We start from the raw sequence: 18,709 nt of genomic DNA, 5'->3' as shown, positions 1-18,709 counted from the left end.
AGAGATGGGATTTTGCCATGTTGGGCAGGCTGGTCTCGAACTCCTAATCTCAGGTGATCTGCCTGCCTCAGCCACTCAAAGTGCTGGGATTAGAGGTGTGAGCCACTGTGCCCAGCCAAAATATGCATTTTTTAAAAAATCATCATTTTGTAACATTGATTTAGGCAAGAGTCATGTTTGAGTGCTAAAATCACTGGGTGAAAGATTGTTGGAGAATTGGATGTTTATAAAGAAACATCAATGGAATAATCTGGAGGTCAGCCTCTTAACCTACTGATTAAATTCAATCCCTCCAGCTGGGGACAGCCTGATAATATGTGCCAATATTACATCCTTGTATAATGCTAGGAGAAATCATCTATACTCCTCTATAGTGTTCTTGCCTAAAAAGGCTTTTAATCTGAATTATGAAGAAATAGTTGAACAAATTGAGAATCTTCTTCAAAACGCTACAGAACTCAGTGTCATGATCCTGAAAGTCACGTGGAAATGCAAGAGCCCCAGAATAGCTAAAACAATCTGGGAGGACTCATACTTCCTGATTTCAAAACTTCCTACAAAGCTGCAGTAATTAAGAAAGCACACTTTCATAATCTTACAGGCACAAGGATAGCCTTAGGACAATGGAGCAGAATGGAGAGTTTAGAAATAAGCCCTTAACTTACGGTCAGTTGATGATTTTCCTCACGAGTGCCAAGTTCTTTCAATGGGGGAAAGAATCGCCTTTTGAACAAATGGTGCGAGGGCAAAGGGATGGTCACATGCAGAACAACAAGATTGGACTTTTTATTTATACTATACACAAAAATTAACTTCAAATGGATTGTAGATCAAAATATAAGAGCTAAAACAATAAAAGTCTTAGAAAAAAACAAAATGATAAATCTTTGTGATGTTGAGTTAGGCAAGGCCTTTTTAGAAATGACGCCAAAAGCACATGGGACAAAAGAAAACAAAACATGGACAAATTGGACCTCATAAAAATTAAAGACACTTTTGTGCTTCAGAGAATACCATAAAGAAAGTGAAGACACCTAAAGATTGGGATAAAATATTTGTAAATCACGTATCTCTTAAGGACTTGTATCCAAAATTTTTGCAAATTATGTACTCTGTTAAGGACTTGAATCCAGAATGTGTTCTAAAGTTGAGAACTCCTACTTCTCAACTTGAAATAGACAGATAACCCAGTTGGAACATGGCCCAAGGATTTCTGCAGCCATTTCTCCAGAAAAGATATTCAAATAATTAGTAAGCTCATGAAAAGATGTTTAATATCTTTAGTTATCAGAGAAATCCATGTCAAAAACACTGTGAGACACCACTTCAAACCCAGTAGGATGGCTGTAGTCAAAGATGGTAACAAGCATTGGCAAGGATGTGGAGAAATTCAAGCCCTCCTCCATTGCTTATGGAAATGGAGAAGTGGCGCAGTCACTTTGAAGAACAGTCTGGCAGCTTCTCAAAATGTTAAACATGAATCTATCATATGACACAGGAATTTCACTCCTCAGTGGAAACACACGTCCACACAAAAACTTGTACACAAATGTTAATGGCAGCATTGCTTATCATAATCAAAAAATAGAAATAGCTAAAATGTCTCTCAGCTGCTGATTGGATAAATACAGTGTGACATATTCATACAATTATTATGTAACAATAAAAGCAATGAAGTACTGACACATGGATGAACCTCCAAGATATTAGGCTAAGTAACAGAAGCCCTTCACAGAGCATACGTGTTGTACAATTTCACTTATGTGAAATGTCCAGAACATGGAAGTCCATAGAGATGCAAAGTACTCATAGTGGATCAGTGGTTGTCTAGGGCTGGGGAGATTGGAAGGAAAAAGCGGGGTGACTGCTAATGCTAATGAGTTTGGGATTTTCTTTTGGGGATGATAAAAAGAGTCTAAAATTGTGGTGATAGTCCCACACAACTCAGTGAGTATATGAAAAACTATTGGCCGGGCATGGTGGCTCATGCCTGTAATCCCAGCACTTTGGGAGGCTGAGGCGGGTGGATGGCCTGAGGTCAGGAGTTTGAGACCAGCCTGGCCAATATAGTGAAACCCTATCTCTACTAAAAATACAAAAAATTAGCTGGGCGTGGTGGTGGGTACCTGTAATCCCAGCTACTCAGGAGGTTGAGGCAGGAAAATCGCTTAAACTCAAGAGGTGGAGGTTGCTGAGATAGCGCCATTGCACTCCAGCCTGGGCAACAAGAGTGAAACTCTGTCTCAAAAAACAAAAAACCATTGAATCATCCAATTGTAAATGGGCAAATTATATAGTGTGTGAATTATATCTCAATAAGGCTGTTTTTAAAAAGCCAATATCATGGAAAACGAAACAACAAAAACACAGGGAAGAGTGTTCTAAAGAGATCTAACAGTGAAATGCAGTGCATGAACCTTGCTTTATCCTGGACTGTAAAAAAAAAAAAATGAAAGCTGTGAAAGATCACTTAAGGACATCAAGGAAGTTTGTGTTTAGATTATATGTGGGATCCTAATTTCTTAGGTGTGATGAACGTATTGAGCTTCCATAGATACTGCCCTTAACTCTCAGGAGACACGTGCTGAAGGACTTTAGAGGGCAGTACTGCTTTCTCAGCAACTTTCAAATAATTCAGGAAGCAAAAAAGGTGTGTGTGTGCACACATGTGCACATGTGTGTGTGTATACACATGCAAGTATGCACAGAGAGGGAAAATGGATTTTGGAGTAGTTTGAGGGTAGTTCATTGTACCAATCTTTTAACATTTTTTTAGGCTTGAAAATTTCAGTTGCTTCTTATAACTGTGTGATGAATCTGACAGATGCTGATTGAGTGACCACTGTATCTGGTGCTGTGATCTGGGTATGCAGTGAGGACAATATACAGTAATGATGATGTCCACGACAGACAGTGCTCTATGAAGGATGGAAATCCAATTTAACTATGATCCCTGCCTTCAAGGATCTTGATATGGAGCTAAATCTTGATAACTCATGTTAGAAATACATTTGAAGCGAATCTCAACTAGTGTAAGCTGGGAGCAGCTTTGTGTGAGTCATTTGGGAGAGGTCATTTGAGAATGATCACACAAGGTGGTTTAAGTTGTCACAACTTTGTGTAGCTGGCAACATCCTGAAACAAACAAGGGCACAGAATCCTCTCTTACCGGCAGTTTCCTGTAACACAAAGTTGTTAACATTCAGCCTTCACCCCTGGAATGTTATGAGCTCATATTGTGTTGGATATATTTTGTTCTTTGAGTTCCTAGAGTTAATAGCTATGTAGTTTATAGGAAGTGAAATACCTGGCATGCCATATACATTCTCTTAATATCCTTTTCTTAGTATATTTTATCTGTTCTAACTTGCAGTTTCGACCCTGGTTCTCTGCCGCTCAGGTGACCTTTAACAGTTGCTGCTCAAGATGTTATTGATTATTTAAAATTTAGAATGTATATCATAATCTATTATTAGAATATGATTATCATTAAGTAGATTTAATAGCACTGTAAAAATCATCACAAATAGGTCAGTTATTTTCAATGGTAATTTCAAGCAGGACACCATAAAATATAACACATAATACCTTAGTTATTTTATTTTAATGAAAACATAGAGGCATGTTTATTGGCCAGTTCTTTGATGTAGGGCTGACTCTTTTGCATGTGGGCAGAGCTGCTGTTTCAGTCTGCTGGGGTTTCCAGCATGAGCACTCCCAGCCAAGGGAGCAAGTGGGGCTGAAATCCTGCCCATCTCCTCTCAGCAAGCTGTGCATCCATAGCTTTGTACAAGAAGAACTGCCACCTTCCTACAGCATACATTCAGCCACGTTGGCTTCGCCATGTGAGTCCAGCGTTTAAGGCTCAAGGACAACTTTGTAAACCATTTTAGTAACATATGAACTAAAAATTTCAATTTTTTTTTAAAAGGACCTGGGCAATAAAAGATACTTGCACAAAAATTTGAGAAGTAAATGTCTCTATATTTTTCTAATTCTTCCTACTCTGTCATTTTCAGTTTTCCTGCCCATACTCAATTAAATAATATTTTTTAAAAATAAAGATAGCCTTTTTTTTTGCAATGAACGATATGTTTGAAATAAAGAGATATATTCTTTTATTTTTCATGAAAGAAAGAGAGAAGATAGCCTTTATAAAACTTGTCCGTAGCATTTTACAAAATTTTCTTGGAATCATCAACTATTTTTATTTTCAAACTTAAATTTCATCAGTTTACATAATATTTAATTACTTTTTATAATTATAATAGCATAGACAACTGACAGTAATAAATTGGTAAGCAAAACTTCTCTGCTTTGGGAATTGTAAAAGCCACCTTGTAGGAAGAGTTCTCTGAGTGTGCCCCAGTCACTTTCTGGCTGCAAGGCTGTTTGGTGTGTGGTGGACACAAGCATATCAGAGAGAGGGGAGAGCCGTGATTACCAGGCTGGCCAGCTGGTGGCGGTTTGTCAAGGGAGTGTTTACTCTGTATTTTTTTTTTTTTTTTTTTTGAGATGGAGTCTCACTCTGTTGCTGGATTACAGTGGTGAGATCTTGGCTCACTGCAACCTCCACCTCCTGGGTTCAAGTAATTCTCCGGCCTCAACCTCTCGAGGAGCTGGGATTACAAATATGTGCCACCATGCCTGGCTAATTTTTGTATTTTTAGTAGAGATAGGGTTTCACCACATTGGCCAGGCTGTTTGCAAACTCCTGGCCTCAAACAGTCCACCTGCCTTGACCTCCCAAAGTGCTGGGATTACAGGCGTTTGAAACATGTTCTTCTTTAAGCCTGTTCCTGGTGCTGTTTTCACAGCCAACTGTGTAGAGGGTTTGAATGTGAACCTCTGTTCCCAGTTTAGGTCTGGTGGCTCCTGGTAGCATTGTCTGGGAATCCAGTTATTCGGATGAACAAAAGACTTGTGGGTGGTGAAAGTGGAAAAATAAAGCGTTTATTGAGGAACAAAAGTGGAAAAAGATGTCAAGTAGGAACAAAGGTGGTTACAAGGAAATGTGGGTGTTCTCTGCTTGGAAAAGAGAAGTTACAAAATTTATTACATTCATAAAAATGTGGTGAAACGGAGTAACATTGGAATCTTTCCTTGTTGAATCTATCTTTGAAGGATATAAGACACGCTCATTCCTGGATTCCATGCTCTGCCCTTGTTGCAAACAAGCATCCTATGAGAATGGTTTCATGCTCACCTTTCCAGGCACAAGTCCTGTGGAAGGGACAATGAGAGATTTTCAGGAATGCTCTGTGCTTAGGGTTAGCAGTAGATTTTCTGTGTTTGCTTGTTGCATTCACCTCATTGCTTTCCCTTTCAAAGATGCGGTTTTGGGGTTGCACATCCTCATGTCTCCCAGTGGATGGCTCCCTGGATGGGGGCTCCCTTACTCACAAGGGGTCACAAATAGCCTTGCCTTCAACAGTCTTCATCTGGATACAATGCACAGCAGTCCTGAGAGACAAGATATTCACAAATGGGTTCAGGAGTTCCATCATTTAAACATATTGATTAGGCATAAATGCAGACTTGGATAAATAAATTATACTGTGTCTATTTTAGAAAAAGCTATGTGTAGAATGGGTCTTAACCCAGTTTATTTCAGTATATCTTCCAAATCTTAGGTCATTGGTGTATTATACAATAGGCTTAGAAAAAGTAAATTATTGTCCAGATGACAAAGGTTGTAAAATTATCCCGAATAAATTTATATCTGAGGTACTTCTGTAGCTTTGGGGATGACTGAATAATTTTCTCCTTAAAAATTTTATAAAGACACATGCACATATATGTTCATTGTGGCACTATGTACAGTAGCAAAGACTTGGAACCAACCCAAATACCCATCAATGATAGACTAGATAAAATGTGGCACATATACACATAAACACAATACTATGCAGCCATAAAAAACGATGAGTTCGTGTCCTTTGTAGGGACATCGATGAATCTGGAAACCATAATTCTCAGCAAACTGACACAGGAACAGAAAACCAAACACCACATGTTCTCACTCATAAGTGGGTGTTGAACAGTGAGAACACATGGACACAGGGAGGGGAGCATCACACACTGGGGTCTGTGGGAGGTAAATAGGGGAGGGATAGCAGTGGGTATTGGGGGGATTGGAGGTAGTGGGGGGATTGGAGAGGGATAACAGGAGAAATACCTAATATAGATGACAGGGGGATGGACGCAGCAAACCACCATGGCGCGTGTATACCTGTGTAACAATCCTGCACAATGTGTACATGTACCCCAGAATTTAAAGTATAATTTTAAAAAATTTAATCCAATCACTAGGCAACATTGTTGTGCTTATGCCTGTTATTCTGTCTGAGGCATCTTTCATTTTTATTTTTTCAAATTTTGTTGTTAGTATATATTTCCTAGTTCTTTTAAATTTAAGCTACTTGTTTGTATTTAGATATTTACAAAGACTGGGTAAATTAGGAAGTGTTAAAACTGATATAAACTGAAGACATTTTGTGCCATTAGAAAATAATCTCCAAAGAATCATTTGTGCCCTTTGTAAAATGGGGGGCAATTTACCACTTGTGTAATTTACATGCACTCAAAATACATGTTTTCAGACCCCCTACCTTACATCTTGTACCATGCAACTCAATGTGAGGATGAATAAGAAGAACCGATGGATCATCTGACCGTTTTTTTGAGGGGGTGGCTGTGTTTCCTGGGATCTTCTGAAGTGTCTTGCTGGTATCTCTTTGAGCAACTGCAAAGCCCATGGTTGGGACATCTTGCTGTTCGTCTCTTCCCTTCCAGTTAAGTGTAGCCTTCCCCCAAAAATTGTATCTCTTATTTCATATTCTAAACCAACAGGACAGAGCAGTATCATTTTATACATAAGTTTTATGACATGAGTCATTTCATAAGTAGGATAATTCTTTTTTTCTTTTTTTTTTCTTTTTGAGATGGAGTCTTGCTCTGCTGCCCAGGCTGGAGTGCAATGGCACGCTCTCAACTCACCGCAACCTCTGCCTCTGGGTTCAAGCAATGGAGAATTCTTTATATTCAACTCAGATCTGTTTATGTGGCTCAAAGTGGTAGACTGTGTATTACAATTCTGTGTACAAAGCCTGTTTTACTCTGTCACCCAGGCTTGAGTGCAGTGGCATGATCTCGGCTCACTGCAGCCTCTACCTCCCGGGCTCAGATGATTCTCCCACCTCAACCTCCTGAGTAGCTGGGATTACAGGCATGCGCCACCACACCCAGCTAAATTTTTGTATTTTTAGTAGAGATGGATGTTTCACCATGTTGGCCAGCCTGGTCTTGAACTCCTGACCTCAAGTGATCCACCCTCCTCGGCCTCCCAAAGTGCTGGCATTACAGTCCTGGGATTATAGGCATGAGCCACCTCACCTGGCCTTGTGTGTGTGTGTGCGTGTGTACGTGTTTTAACTTAAGTAGAGTAACCCTTCTAGGTCTTCCTTCTGGGTCTTCTTCAGCAGTAAGTCAGCTGACCAGTCTGCCTTAGGATAATTTCAATAGGGTTGAATGTGGCAAGAAGCAGCCTGGCCAGTTTGCGAGAGTGACGTAGACCTTCTTTTTTTTTTTTTTTTTTTTTTTTTGAGACGGAGTTTCGCTCTTGTTACCCAGGCTGGAGTGCAATGGCGCAATCTCGGCTCACTGCAACCTCCGCCTCCTGGGTTCAGGCAATTCTCCTGCCTCAGCCTCCTGACTAGCTGGGATTACAGGCACGCACCACCATGCCAAGCTAATTTTTTGTATTTTTAGTAGAGACGGGGTTTCACCATGTTGACCAGGATGGTCTCGATCTCTTGACCTCGTGATCCACCCGCCTTGGCCCCCCAAAGTGCTGGGATTACAGGCTTGAGCCACCTCACCCAGCCAGACCCTCTAAAGATTACTTTGAATAGGTGGAGGAGGAAGACTCCCCCACCCCCATGAATGCCTTTGTGTTATGGGAGATGAGAACAAGCTTCAGTCATGAGATGTTTCTGGATGCCTTCATAGTCACCTTGCCCCGACCTGGCCAGTGTCCACCTTTGTATATGTTCCTCAAAAGAAAAATACAGCCACCATCTCCCCCATTTATTTAACCAGTTGTCTCGAAGTATAAGATTTAAAAAATTAATTCCTATCTCCTTTCCAATTTTCAACCCTCCCAGGGAATCTTTTACACGTTGCTAGCAGGAACCTCAGGAGATCCTGTCCAAAAGGCTGATTCTGATGGTTGAGAGGGAACAGAGAACGTCATCCCACTGGCTGTGGGTAACATGAAGAGACAGCACTATCAAGATAGCAGAGTGGCCCCGAAAGAACAGAGGCTCCAAGCTCACGGTGTTTGTTAGGGCCAATCCCAGCTGGGAGTTGTTTGGGAGAGTCATCCCTCTGGCCTTTAAGGTACAAGGCCTGCGACTTAACATGGCAGATGGGAGGCAGAAAGGAGCTGAGGCTTCTGCCTCAGGAATGGAAGGGTGTGGTCACTACAAGATTCAGGCAATGACCACAGGTGTGCCCTGGTCCTATGAGGCACCGAGTCCCGCAGGCCTGCACTGGTTGGTATTTGCAGGGAGGCTGCATCTGTGTTGGCTGTGATGAGTTATTGGGGTGTGCTGGGCTCTAATGCTTAGGACTTGGCAGGAAGAGGGGTCCACCCTGGGCTATTTTGGGAACACGCTCTAATTTTTCTTTGAATCGTTCAATGTAGTTATTTATTTCTCATGTAGTTTAAAAATAATTAAAAATGTAAATGATTATCTGCACGAAAAAAGCCCATTTGTTCTTGCCAAACTTTGGAAGAAGTCTGCAAGTATGACAGTCTGTGTAACTGATAGAATCTACAAGTGAAGGACGTCATAGAATTGCAGCCACAATAACTCTTTCTTCATAAACATCGTGATGCTTCATTAATCAGCATTTTGTGCATTTTATTTGGATGAGGTAGAAGTAATATGGCCCAGATCTAATAGCATGTCCTGTGGCCACACTGTACAGTGTGCAGGCAGCGGTCTCTCTCCACCCCACGGGGGCTGACAGCCGGGCCAGCAGGGACGCTGGACTGGGACAAGGCTGGGGCTGGGCTGTGTGCCAGGGGAGAGTTTTCTCCTGGAGCTTTGGGGAATGAGTCATGATTGGAGGTGGGATGAGAGGATGGGCAGGAGGCTCAGGGGAGGAGAATTGCTTGGTACATGTGTCCTGCTGAAAACAAGCAGCGTTTCCAGTGGGCTTCTGAGCTGTCAGGGACAGAGAAGGCAGCCCCTTCGTTTGGAGTCGGAGCTCATGCCTGGACAGACTTGCTGCAGGCCAATTTGTCTCCCTGGTTTAAACGATATAGGAAAATGCCGGCTTCTTCATACAGTCTTTGGCCTCTTCATTTCAAGTAGGAAATTTACATACTTACTTTTCTGCATTAAGGCTAGAATGAATATTTTTTTAGTTTTAAATTCATGGAGTGATGAAGTGTGAAATATTTTCTAAATGCTACTAGATATTTTTAGGCCTTTCTGCTTAAAAATAAATGACACATGCATACCACATGGTGTAATTCATAGATATCTTCTTTGCATTTGCAGAGATCTTTGCCATAAGGAAAACTAAGTCTTTGGATAATGTATTATTGTTGCTAAAATCATTTCCTCACAAAACTTCAAGTCACTCTGCAGGCAGGATTTGTTCTTTACCCAACGTTGTTTTGCATAATTTAATAATGTCAATAAGAAAACTTTAAAAATGCCCCAGTTTTTGAATAGTGCCGCATGGTTTGCAAGATGCCTTTTGCTTATTTCACATCACTTTGTCCCAGGCTTGCTTTTAGCTAAACAGCTGTGTCTGTCTTATTCCCTCTCATAGACTCTTGGCTTCCTGAGATCTGAGACCATACACTGTAGTGTCATTTATGTCATAGTCTCCCTAGAAAATACCCTGTCAATCGTAGGTCCTGATATATGTTTGCAGAATGCATGAAATTGTATTTCTCATTTTATGTTTTTGTGTGTATCATTTCTTCTATGAATGTAATTCATTCATTTGACAGATACCTGTTGGGCTCACATTTCAGCAAGCTGCTGTGAGCTACTCTGGTAGTTGAGTTTGGTAAGAGGACAGAACTGTCCACTCCAAGGGAGGAAGGGAATCAGTACAAATGCCATAGAGCTGTGGAGAAAGTGTTTAGTACCACAGAATTGGAATCTTAATTTAGAGTTTGCAGAAAATAGTTCTAATTTCGGCAGGAGTGGGTAGGGATGAGGAGAAAGTGAGAGTTAAAGAGTATGGGCTGGTTTTAGAAGGGGCTGGTGTTTTGCTGGACTTGGAAGGCATTCCACATCTCAAGACCCTAGAGATGTGAAAGCAGGGGTTTCAGGGAGCTGTGGACTCGCAGGAGGACGGGGTGTGAGAGACAGGGAAGGTCATCGTGGGAAGAGGCAACTGATCAGGTTGGTTAGAGCGGGGAGGAAGCCTGACTATAAAGGCACACGTTTTGGAAGCATGAGGAAATTGGGGCATTGGGTGTAGGGCTACTTTTTCCTCTTTTGAATGGAAGGAGGTGTGGAAAGAGGAAGGAAAGAACAGTCTCAGCCAACGAGTGAAGTCAGGGAGAGACTAATGATAGAACAGAGAAAAAATTCGTGAAGCCTTAGAAGAGATGTGAGCTTAGCCCTTTTCTGGAACCATGTTCCCTGCAGGAACTCCCAGGGGTCTCTGCAGACAGAGGCATGGTGAAGGTGGAGCTCCGGACAGGAACATGTCTGGCGAAGTCTTCTGGAATTTGGAATGGCTGCAGCAATGATGTAATGAGGCTGAGAGCAATGGGCAGGAGCACCTACCTGGGGGCTTTGTAGGGGTCGCCACACGTGACTTTGTGTGGAGGGCCCGTTTCTGCTGGCAATGCCTTGCAGCCTGGGAGAAAGCTGAGGGACTTAGGGATTGGAACTGGAGCACATCGCAGGTAAGAGGGAGTGGCCATAGGAGAGGCTGGGCCCCATGAGACCTTATCAGTCAGGTGTGAAAGGGAGGAAGTACCTTTGTATTGTCAAATAGCAGCATCCACACCACTCTATCCGTGGCCAGAATATAGAGTTCCCTAATTGAAGGTTTTGGATATGTGAGTGGCTATGACAGCAGCCTGGCAAAGAAGGCCATGTGATGTGAACACGTCAAGAAACCGTGGAGTGTTTGGAAAGTCAGTGTTTCCGTTTATATCCTGGTGACTGAGAGCAGGTGTGTAGGTAGGAGGACAGCAAATACCTTCGCAGTCATGGGGCGCTGGGGCATGTTGGTCCAGGTGTCTGTAGCGGACTTAGACATTGTCCTTGGAGTACGGCTTATTTTTGTGTATCTATTTTGCACTGGAACATGGTCTGCAGCCTCAGGTCTCACTGGCAGTTTGCACATGGGGTTTTTTCCCTGAGCCTTCATGGTGAGAGCTGAGCACACACGTGCATGCAAAAAAAACCATGCTGCAGAGGAGGGCGTGGTCACCTTGCAGGGACCGACATGGGGAAAGCATGTTCACACGACGCTTTCTCTTTCCTTAGCTTATGTGTTTTTTAATTTTGAATTTTGAACATTCACAGGAAGTTGGAAAGGTAGCACAGAGGTTCTGGTACCCTCCCTGGTTTCTCCACAGTTGTGTCACCTGTAGTATAGGACAATACCAAAACCAATTAGGAGGACACTGGCGTGGGTGCCTGCCGCCTGCACGTCCTCACACCTGGAGGTCCGTGCAGGCCAGACACGGTGCCGTTCCTTCACCCCAAGACCTCCCTCTACCCCTTCAGGCACAGCCACCTCCTCCTGCCTTCCCCAGCTCCAGCAATCACCAGTCTGTTCTCCATTGCTGTAATTTTTGTCATTTAGAGGATTTTATATTGGTAGGATTATATAGTACGTGACCTTCCGAGACTTTGCTTTTTTCACCAAGAGTAATGTCCTTGGGCCCCACCCCGCCTGCCGTGTTGCCTCCTTTTTCCTGCTGAGGGGTAGCCCGTGGTATGGACGCACCGGAGTTTAACTGTTCACCATGATCCTGCACCATGTGTTCATAGATATATACAAGATTATACCCTAGCTAATTTTTAATTGTGTGGTGAGTATATAATTTTTAATTTCCAATAGATCCCATAATAGCAGCTGGTATTGAGAGCTTTGCAGTATCCCATGAGAGCAGTGACATCACCATCACCCCTTTGTCACCACTGGAACCTGAGGCACAGAGGGGTGAGGTGACTCACACATAAGGGGACAGGGAGTCACAGCCCAGCGTCAGATCCAGCACCCCTGCTCCCTGCACGCAGCTGGCTCACATCAGTGCAGCAAGACCACAACATCATTTCAGCTTCATGGAATAGCGTCCAGAGTAGCCCCCTCTCAGCACGTTGGCTTGACCCGGTTCCCTTACATCAGTTCATCCCATGTTTTGCCCATCTGTCCTTAGTGGGACCAATGGGGATGGCTCACTCATCCAAGCAGTGCCACCGAGGTGAGTTTAACAAGCGCAGAAAATTGATCTGGTCCCAGCCCTATGTCCCTTCATACCTGGTCATCCCCTCCTGGGTGCCTGGTGACCTTGGGCAGGGAGAACCAGCCTGCCTTCTTTGGGGCCTGGACTTCCCTCGGTAGTGGTTGCCTCAGGCCTTCCTCTGTGTCGGTTGCCTTGTTGCATGAAGCAGCAGTGCAGAGGTGAGAATGTTGGCATCCGACAGGGCCGTCCAGAGAGGAAGCACCTGGGTGGGTGGGCCTCTTCTACCCAGGTTGGGCTCAGCTCTGTCTCCAGCTTTCCCAGGACCTAGCTCTCAGAACAGAGCAGATGGAGGGCATCTAAGTGTGTGGAAATCCCAAGTTAACATTTTCTGTTTGTGGATCATATGAACCTGAAGATCATAACATGATGATCTACAAGGTCCTATTCTGGAGGCAGGAAAGGCTGGATCAGATGCAGCCCTGACTTTAAGGCACTCACTGCCTGGAAGTGGGCGGGTGGCAAGGCCCCCTGCTCACCAGTCACTATCAGGGCCCCTGGGATAGGCCATGCTGGGCTAGGTGGAAATGGTGGTCTTATAAATTTCTCTTATATAAAGGATGTATAATACATAACTTAAAATAATAAAGGCTGGGCATGGTGGCTCATGCCTGCAATCCCAGCACTTTGGGAGGCCGAGGTGGGTGGATCACCAGAGGTCAGGAGTTCAAGACCAGCCTGGCAGCTCCCATCGAGTTGTATCCTTAACAGAAAGGAGTGTGATCCAGACCCCAAAGGAAGGTTTGTGGGTCTCATGCGAGAAAGAATTGGAGGCAAATCCAAACAGTAAAGTGAAAGCAAGTTTATTAGAGAAGGAAAGAAACAAAAGAATGATGGCTACTCCATAGGCAGAGCAACAGCCAAGCTGCTGGTTGGCAGTTTTTATGATTATGTCCTGATTATATGCTAAACAAGGTAAAGACTCTTTATGAGTTTTCCTGGAAAGGGGTGGGCAATTCCTAGAAATGAGGGTTCATCCCCTTTTTAGACCATCCAGGGAAACTTCTGGACATTGCCATGGCATTTGCAAACTGTCATGGCACTGGTGGGAGTGTAGCAGTGAGGACGAACAGAGGTCCTTCTCGTGGCCATCTTGGTTTTGGTGGGATTTAGCTGGCTTCTTTACTGCAGCCTGTTTTATCAGCAGGGTTGTTAATTCTCAGTCACTGGATGAGATAGGAGGTCGCCACAGGTATCCTGTGGCGACCTCTTATCTCATCCTGTGACTGAGAATGCCTAACCTCCTGGGAATACAGCCCAGTAGGTCTCAGCCTCATTTTACCCAGCCCCTATTCAAGATGGAGTCGTTCTGGCTCAAATGCCTCTGACAGTATTTCTACCCCCAGACAGAATGGATTTTAGTAACTCCAAAAGTACAGGTAACAGTGAAATCAGTAGGAAGTCATAAGGGCTGCATATTTATTACCCTTATTTTTAATATATTTTATTTAACCATAGTTTTTATAATTTAGTCTTTAATAATGAGTATGCTACCAGCATTCCAGAACATTTAACAGTTGGCTCTCAAGAGCCTTAGCTGGTTTTAGGGCACCTGTGGCTGGGTGGAGGGGAGGCTTCTTGACCTCCCGGGGACTCCCGGGGAGGATTTCCTGACCAGTATCTTTAGGGATGAGGCACGGTTGCCAGGGGGAATAAGAGGTGAGACTTCTCTGCAGAGGAGAGGGCAGTCAGGGGCACAAGGGGAAACAAGAGCATGGGGTCAGGGGCCGGAAGCATTGCGGTGGGAGCTGGGAGGCTTCTGGATACACCCTGCACTGAAGCCTTGAGTACAAACACAAAGAAACAGTGTGGCTAGTGTGTATTCAAAACCAACATTTCCCCCTTTGCTTTAATATAGGAAGAGACATAGCCTTATTTTACTCAGCTGCTATTCAAGATGGAGTTCCTCTGGTTCAAAGGCCTCTGACACCTTTGTCAGGGCTGGGGGGCGAAGAGTAACTTCAGTATAGGTTACAGCTGCTCTGCCCTGGGATGCTGCATTCAAACTGAAGAGGGCTTTTCACAGGGGAAATGAGAACTCTGCCCCTGCTACTGTCATTTACTGAGGGCTTCACACAGAAAGCCCAGGGAAGGACAGGGGTCTCGTCTTCATGGGACCCGGTATGTGGAGGGAACTGTAGGGAAAGGACCGTGGAGTGGCTCAGCCATTCTTGCTCCAGAGAACAGCACTCCTGTTGTTCCCTAAGTGACGCAGTTGTGAAAGTCACGTGGCTTCCTTACTTCAGGATACGTAATGGGTAGTTGAACAAATCTACCATGGCAAATTGAAACCAGTACAGGGGAGGGCCCACAGGCAGCCGGGGGCGACCCGCAAAGCCGCTTGGTCCCAGTGTCCTCTCTGGTCACTGTCGGCTGTCAGCATGGTGGCTGGCGTGGGCCACCTTGGTCAGATAAGGCTCAGGTGGAACTTCCTTTTCCTTCTTTGTTCCCTTTTGGTCAGTGAGGGGCATGCCATGGAGGGTGTAGCCCTGGCAGTATATGAGAATGTCACAAAGCCACCTGTGACATCAGCAGTCACTTCCTGTGCTGGACTTCCAGGTGTAAGCAGGTAGCTCACAGCATTCAGAGAGAAGAACCCCAAAGCTTCAGAAACAGAAATCCCATCACACCCTCTTGGAGGCCTGGTCCCTGTCTCCATCCAGACACTATTTTCCTGCCTCACCTCTGTTATCCCGTATGAGGACTCGTCCCTGAAGGACCCCTAGCACTTCTCTACTGGATGGAACTTGTGAGCAGCTGAAGAATGAGGAGCACGAGTCTCGTGGGGATCTGTCCATTGTATAGAACACCATGTAAATATTGCTCTATTCTAATACACCTTTTGTTTTCATTACCAACATGTTAATGTTTCTGAAACAGGCAACCCTTGGAGTACCCCCCTTGACTTTTTTTTTAATGGACCATGACATGGTCTAAGGCACCCTAGCATGGGGAGAATATCACAAGCGTTCTATATTTTTAATAATACCACATTAAGATTCCAAAAGCTAGTGGCAAAAATGTGTGGACATGTGGCATATGTTACTATGGCCTCTCCTGTTTTGCAAGTTAAAAAAAAATGGTTAAGGGGATCACAGTTTATGTATGTTGAGATCAGCAAACCCGAAAAGTAAATTCAGCTGTTATGTCTTAGCTGAACTTATTTTTCAATGTTATTCCCATTTGTGTTTTGGAATTTAAGTTACAATGTAATACTCTTTTCAACATAGGAAGCTAAAGTGTTGTCTACGGATAAATTATCATGAGGATGCAGAGAAGTAAACCTCTTTATTTGCTTAAAATCTTTGTTTTTTTCTAATAGGCTAGAATTAAGATTTAAAAAATTAACTTTTAGCTCCTGAGTTGTTAAAGAACTGCTTTCCTTTGTGAGTGCTAAGTCAAAACAAACGAGGGGCAGGGTGGCAGATCTGGAGTCTGGGAAGGGGACCATTGAACCCATGCACATAGAGGACGTCCTTGGGCCAGGCCCGGAGCTGGACATTTCGCTTCATCGTTTCTGTTTTGATTTGAAAGAAGCAGTCAGAGAGAAAGTGCAAGGAAAAAGTATTTCCTGGGTTTTCCTCAGGCCATTCCATGCAGACCAAATGAGGTGGTTCCCCACACAGCCCAGGCGAGCTCAGCTGTGAAAAGGCGCGACTTTGCCTCCCTGAGTCCCTGCTAGAAAGAGAGGGCAGTGGACGATGGAGACAGGGCGGAGGTGGGTTTGGGACACTGACCCTGCTGCATTCATTGCAGACATGCCTTGTTTTTTGAATGCACGTGTACCAGATGTCTTGACCACATTATTTGTATACTACGCATTGCACCTGGGAAGTAGGGATGCCTATTCCCCTTTACAGGTGAGGAATCTGAGCTGCAGAGGGACAGCTGGGAAGTAGCAGACCCAGGATTTCAACCCAAGCCCCTCCCACTCAGCACCTTGGCTCTTTCCCAAGGCATTACCCTGAATTTCAGCTCAAGCTGGGGACTTGGAGAACACCGAGCAATAGTGTAAGCTGCCAGTCATGAGCTGTTTAATTCAGAAGGGGATGGATCCCTAAGTTTTCTTGAAACCTCCTTCACCAGGAGTTAATGGATGCACCCTCCTGCTGTGCCCCATCCTCCTCCCAGCGGCCCAGAGCCCTGCCCTGCTCTGCCCTCTTCTCTATGAGGCCTTCCTGCATCTCCCCTGGAAAAATTGTCTCTTCCTCTGCATGCCTTGAAAGATGTGTCATTTCTGCCCAGTGCCTGTTGAGCTATATCCTCCACCTCTGAATCCCCCATTATGTTTTAAGTCACTTGCAAACAGGAACTGGGTTTTTCCATTTCTTAGATCATCCCAGCACTTCTTGTGAGGGCCTGGGCCTCAGTTTACCATCTGTTAAGTGGGTGACCATTCCTGGCTAGGTTGCTGTTAAAGGCCTGCATGTTGCTACATTTGAGTGTTGGTCAGCATGGAGGACACACTGTGTGAGCCCAGGACCCTGCTTATATAAAAGGGGAAAGATTTATTTGAAAACGTAATGCCGTTTTTATTCAAGGAGATGTCAGGGTTTCTGTGAAGTTTTTCCCGTTTGTTAGCCAAGCTGAAGTGCTCTGCCGTGGCAGGGAGCAGAAGGTGGACTGTGTGACTGGTAGGGGCCATCTCAGCCCAGGAATAGAGCAGGAGGGGGTGGGTAGCTGGCTGGGAAAGTGGCCTGTGTTTTTGCTGAGGCTGGACAGGGCCTCCCATGTTGGGCCAGGTTCACAGCCTGACTGAATGTTTGTTGTGCTTTTGTGTTCTTTATCTTAAAAAGGCCTCTCGGATTGTTAACCTCAGGTCTCTCCAAACCAGCACCTGCCCCTGGGTGTGGGGTTTTGTCCAGCCAGTGAGAAGCTGTGGGTGGTGGGCGAAGGGAAGTCTTCTCAAGGTCAGGGATGTCTGTGGCTCTGTCTCTGGTGCTTGGTTTTAGGCTGAGGTGATAGGATTGCTCTCTGGAAATCACGTACTTGCAGTAAAAGTTGTGGATATAAAAGTTCTGCAATAAAAACTCCCACCACAGTTTTGTATCTGGTTGTTCAAGAGGACTGGGTGCTAAAGGAAGGGCCCAAGAGGTTCTTGGCCATAGGAAGAGGTGCAGGGCAGCTGGACTTGCTTACCCACGTCACACAGTCCCTTCAGATCCCTGCCCTGTCACGTGTCACAACACAGCTGACCGAGCACCCGATTCCCTCAATCCAGTCAGGAAAGCCTGGAGACAGCAAGGAATCACCCGTTCTCCAAATCTGGGGAGCACGATAGAAAGCTGAGAGGAGTTAACTTGGAGAATTGTGGTGTTGGGTCGCATGGGAAGATGGTGTGTTTCTTCATGGGCTGTCAACAGGTTGGGCTGCTTGACTTCAGAGCGTGGCGGAGACTGGAAGTGCAGATTAGTGGAGGAGGAAATGCCAGGCCGAGGCTGGAGGCATCATAGGAACAGGCAGGAGCGTTGTGAGGTCTGCAAACTGAACCTTGGGACCCCCAGAGACAGTTTGGAAAGGGGACAGAGCTTTTAGAATGAAATAGCCTCAAAGATAAAGTCTTCTCTTTCTTCTTCCATCCTTTTCTCCCTCCCTTCTCTCTCCCTCCCTCGCCTCCTTTCATGCTGTTTCTCTCTGTCTCTCTTTCCAAAGGTAACTGAGGTCCAGGAGGCCCCAGATCAATCAGTAAACTCGATGGCATGTGCCACAGCATGTGCTGGTCTAGTCCAGCCTGCTCTTTACCAGTGGCCTTGCAGTCAAGGTTCTGTGTTCCAGATTTTCTTTTCTTTAATCCTTTACCTCCTCCTCCCTCCCCGCTCCCCCTTCCCCCTCCCCCTTTCCCATTTCCCCCTCCCCTCCTCTCCCCTCCTCTCCCCTCCTCTTCTTTTTTTCTGAGACAGGGCCTTGATCTGACACCCATACTAAAGTGCAGTGGTGCCATCTCTGCTCACTTCAGCCTCTACCTCCTGGGCTTAAGCAGTTCTTCCACCTCAGCCACCCAAGTAGCTGGGGCCACACACACACCACCACGCCCAGCTAGTTTTTGTATTGTTCATAGAGACAGGGTTTCGCTGTGTTGCCCAGGCTGGTCTCGAACTCCCATGCTCAAGTGATTTGCCCACCTAGGCCTCCCAGAGTGTTGGGATTATAGGTGTGAGTCACTGCACTCAGTGTTTTCGGAACTCTTGATGC

General features: G+C 44.9%; 1 protein-coding gene across 35 annotated transcripts in view; it reads left to right on the top strand.

Annotated features, from left to right (window-relative positions):
* COBL (cordon-bleu WH2 repeat protein) overlaps window positions 1-18,709 on the top strand; it is a 288,078-nt gene that overhangs the window by 62,047 nt on the left and 207,322 nt on the right. For 4 of the 35 annotated variants that reach the window (XM_035253432.3, XM_035253427.3, XM_035253424.3 and 1 more), the window contains exon 1: window positions 12,261-12,478. The exons of 27 other annotated variants lie outside the window; for them this stretch is intronic. In XM_035253432.3, the coding sequence (XP_035109323.1) occupies window positions 12,411-12,478 (68 nt within the window). In that variant the 5' untranslated portion in view covers window positions 12,261-12,410. Of the gene's footprint in view, window positions 1-9,179; window positions 9,380-12,260; window positions 12,479-15,076; window positions 15,331-18,709 lie in introns of those variants that run through there. 4 more of the 35 variants (XM_078342455.1, XM_078342446.1, XM_078342444.1 and 1 more) reach the window with 2 other exon arrangements.

The sequence above is a fragment of the Callithrix jacchus genome, chromosome 11 (genome assembly GCF_049354715.1).
Source record: "Callithrix jacchus isolate 240 chromosome 11, calJac240_pri, whole genome shotgun sequence".
Taxonomy (NCBI): Eukaryota; Metazoa; Chordata; class Mammalia; order Primates; family Cebidae; genus Callithrix; species Callithrix jacchus.
This window is presented reverse-complemented; position numbering and strand designations above follow the sequence as displayed.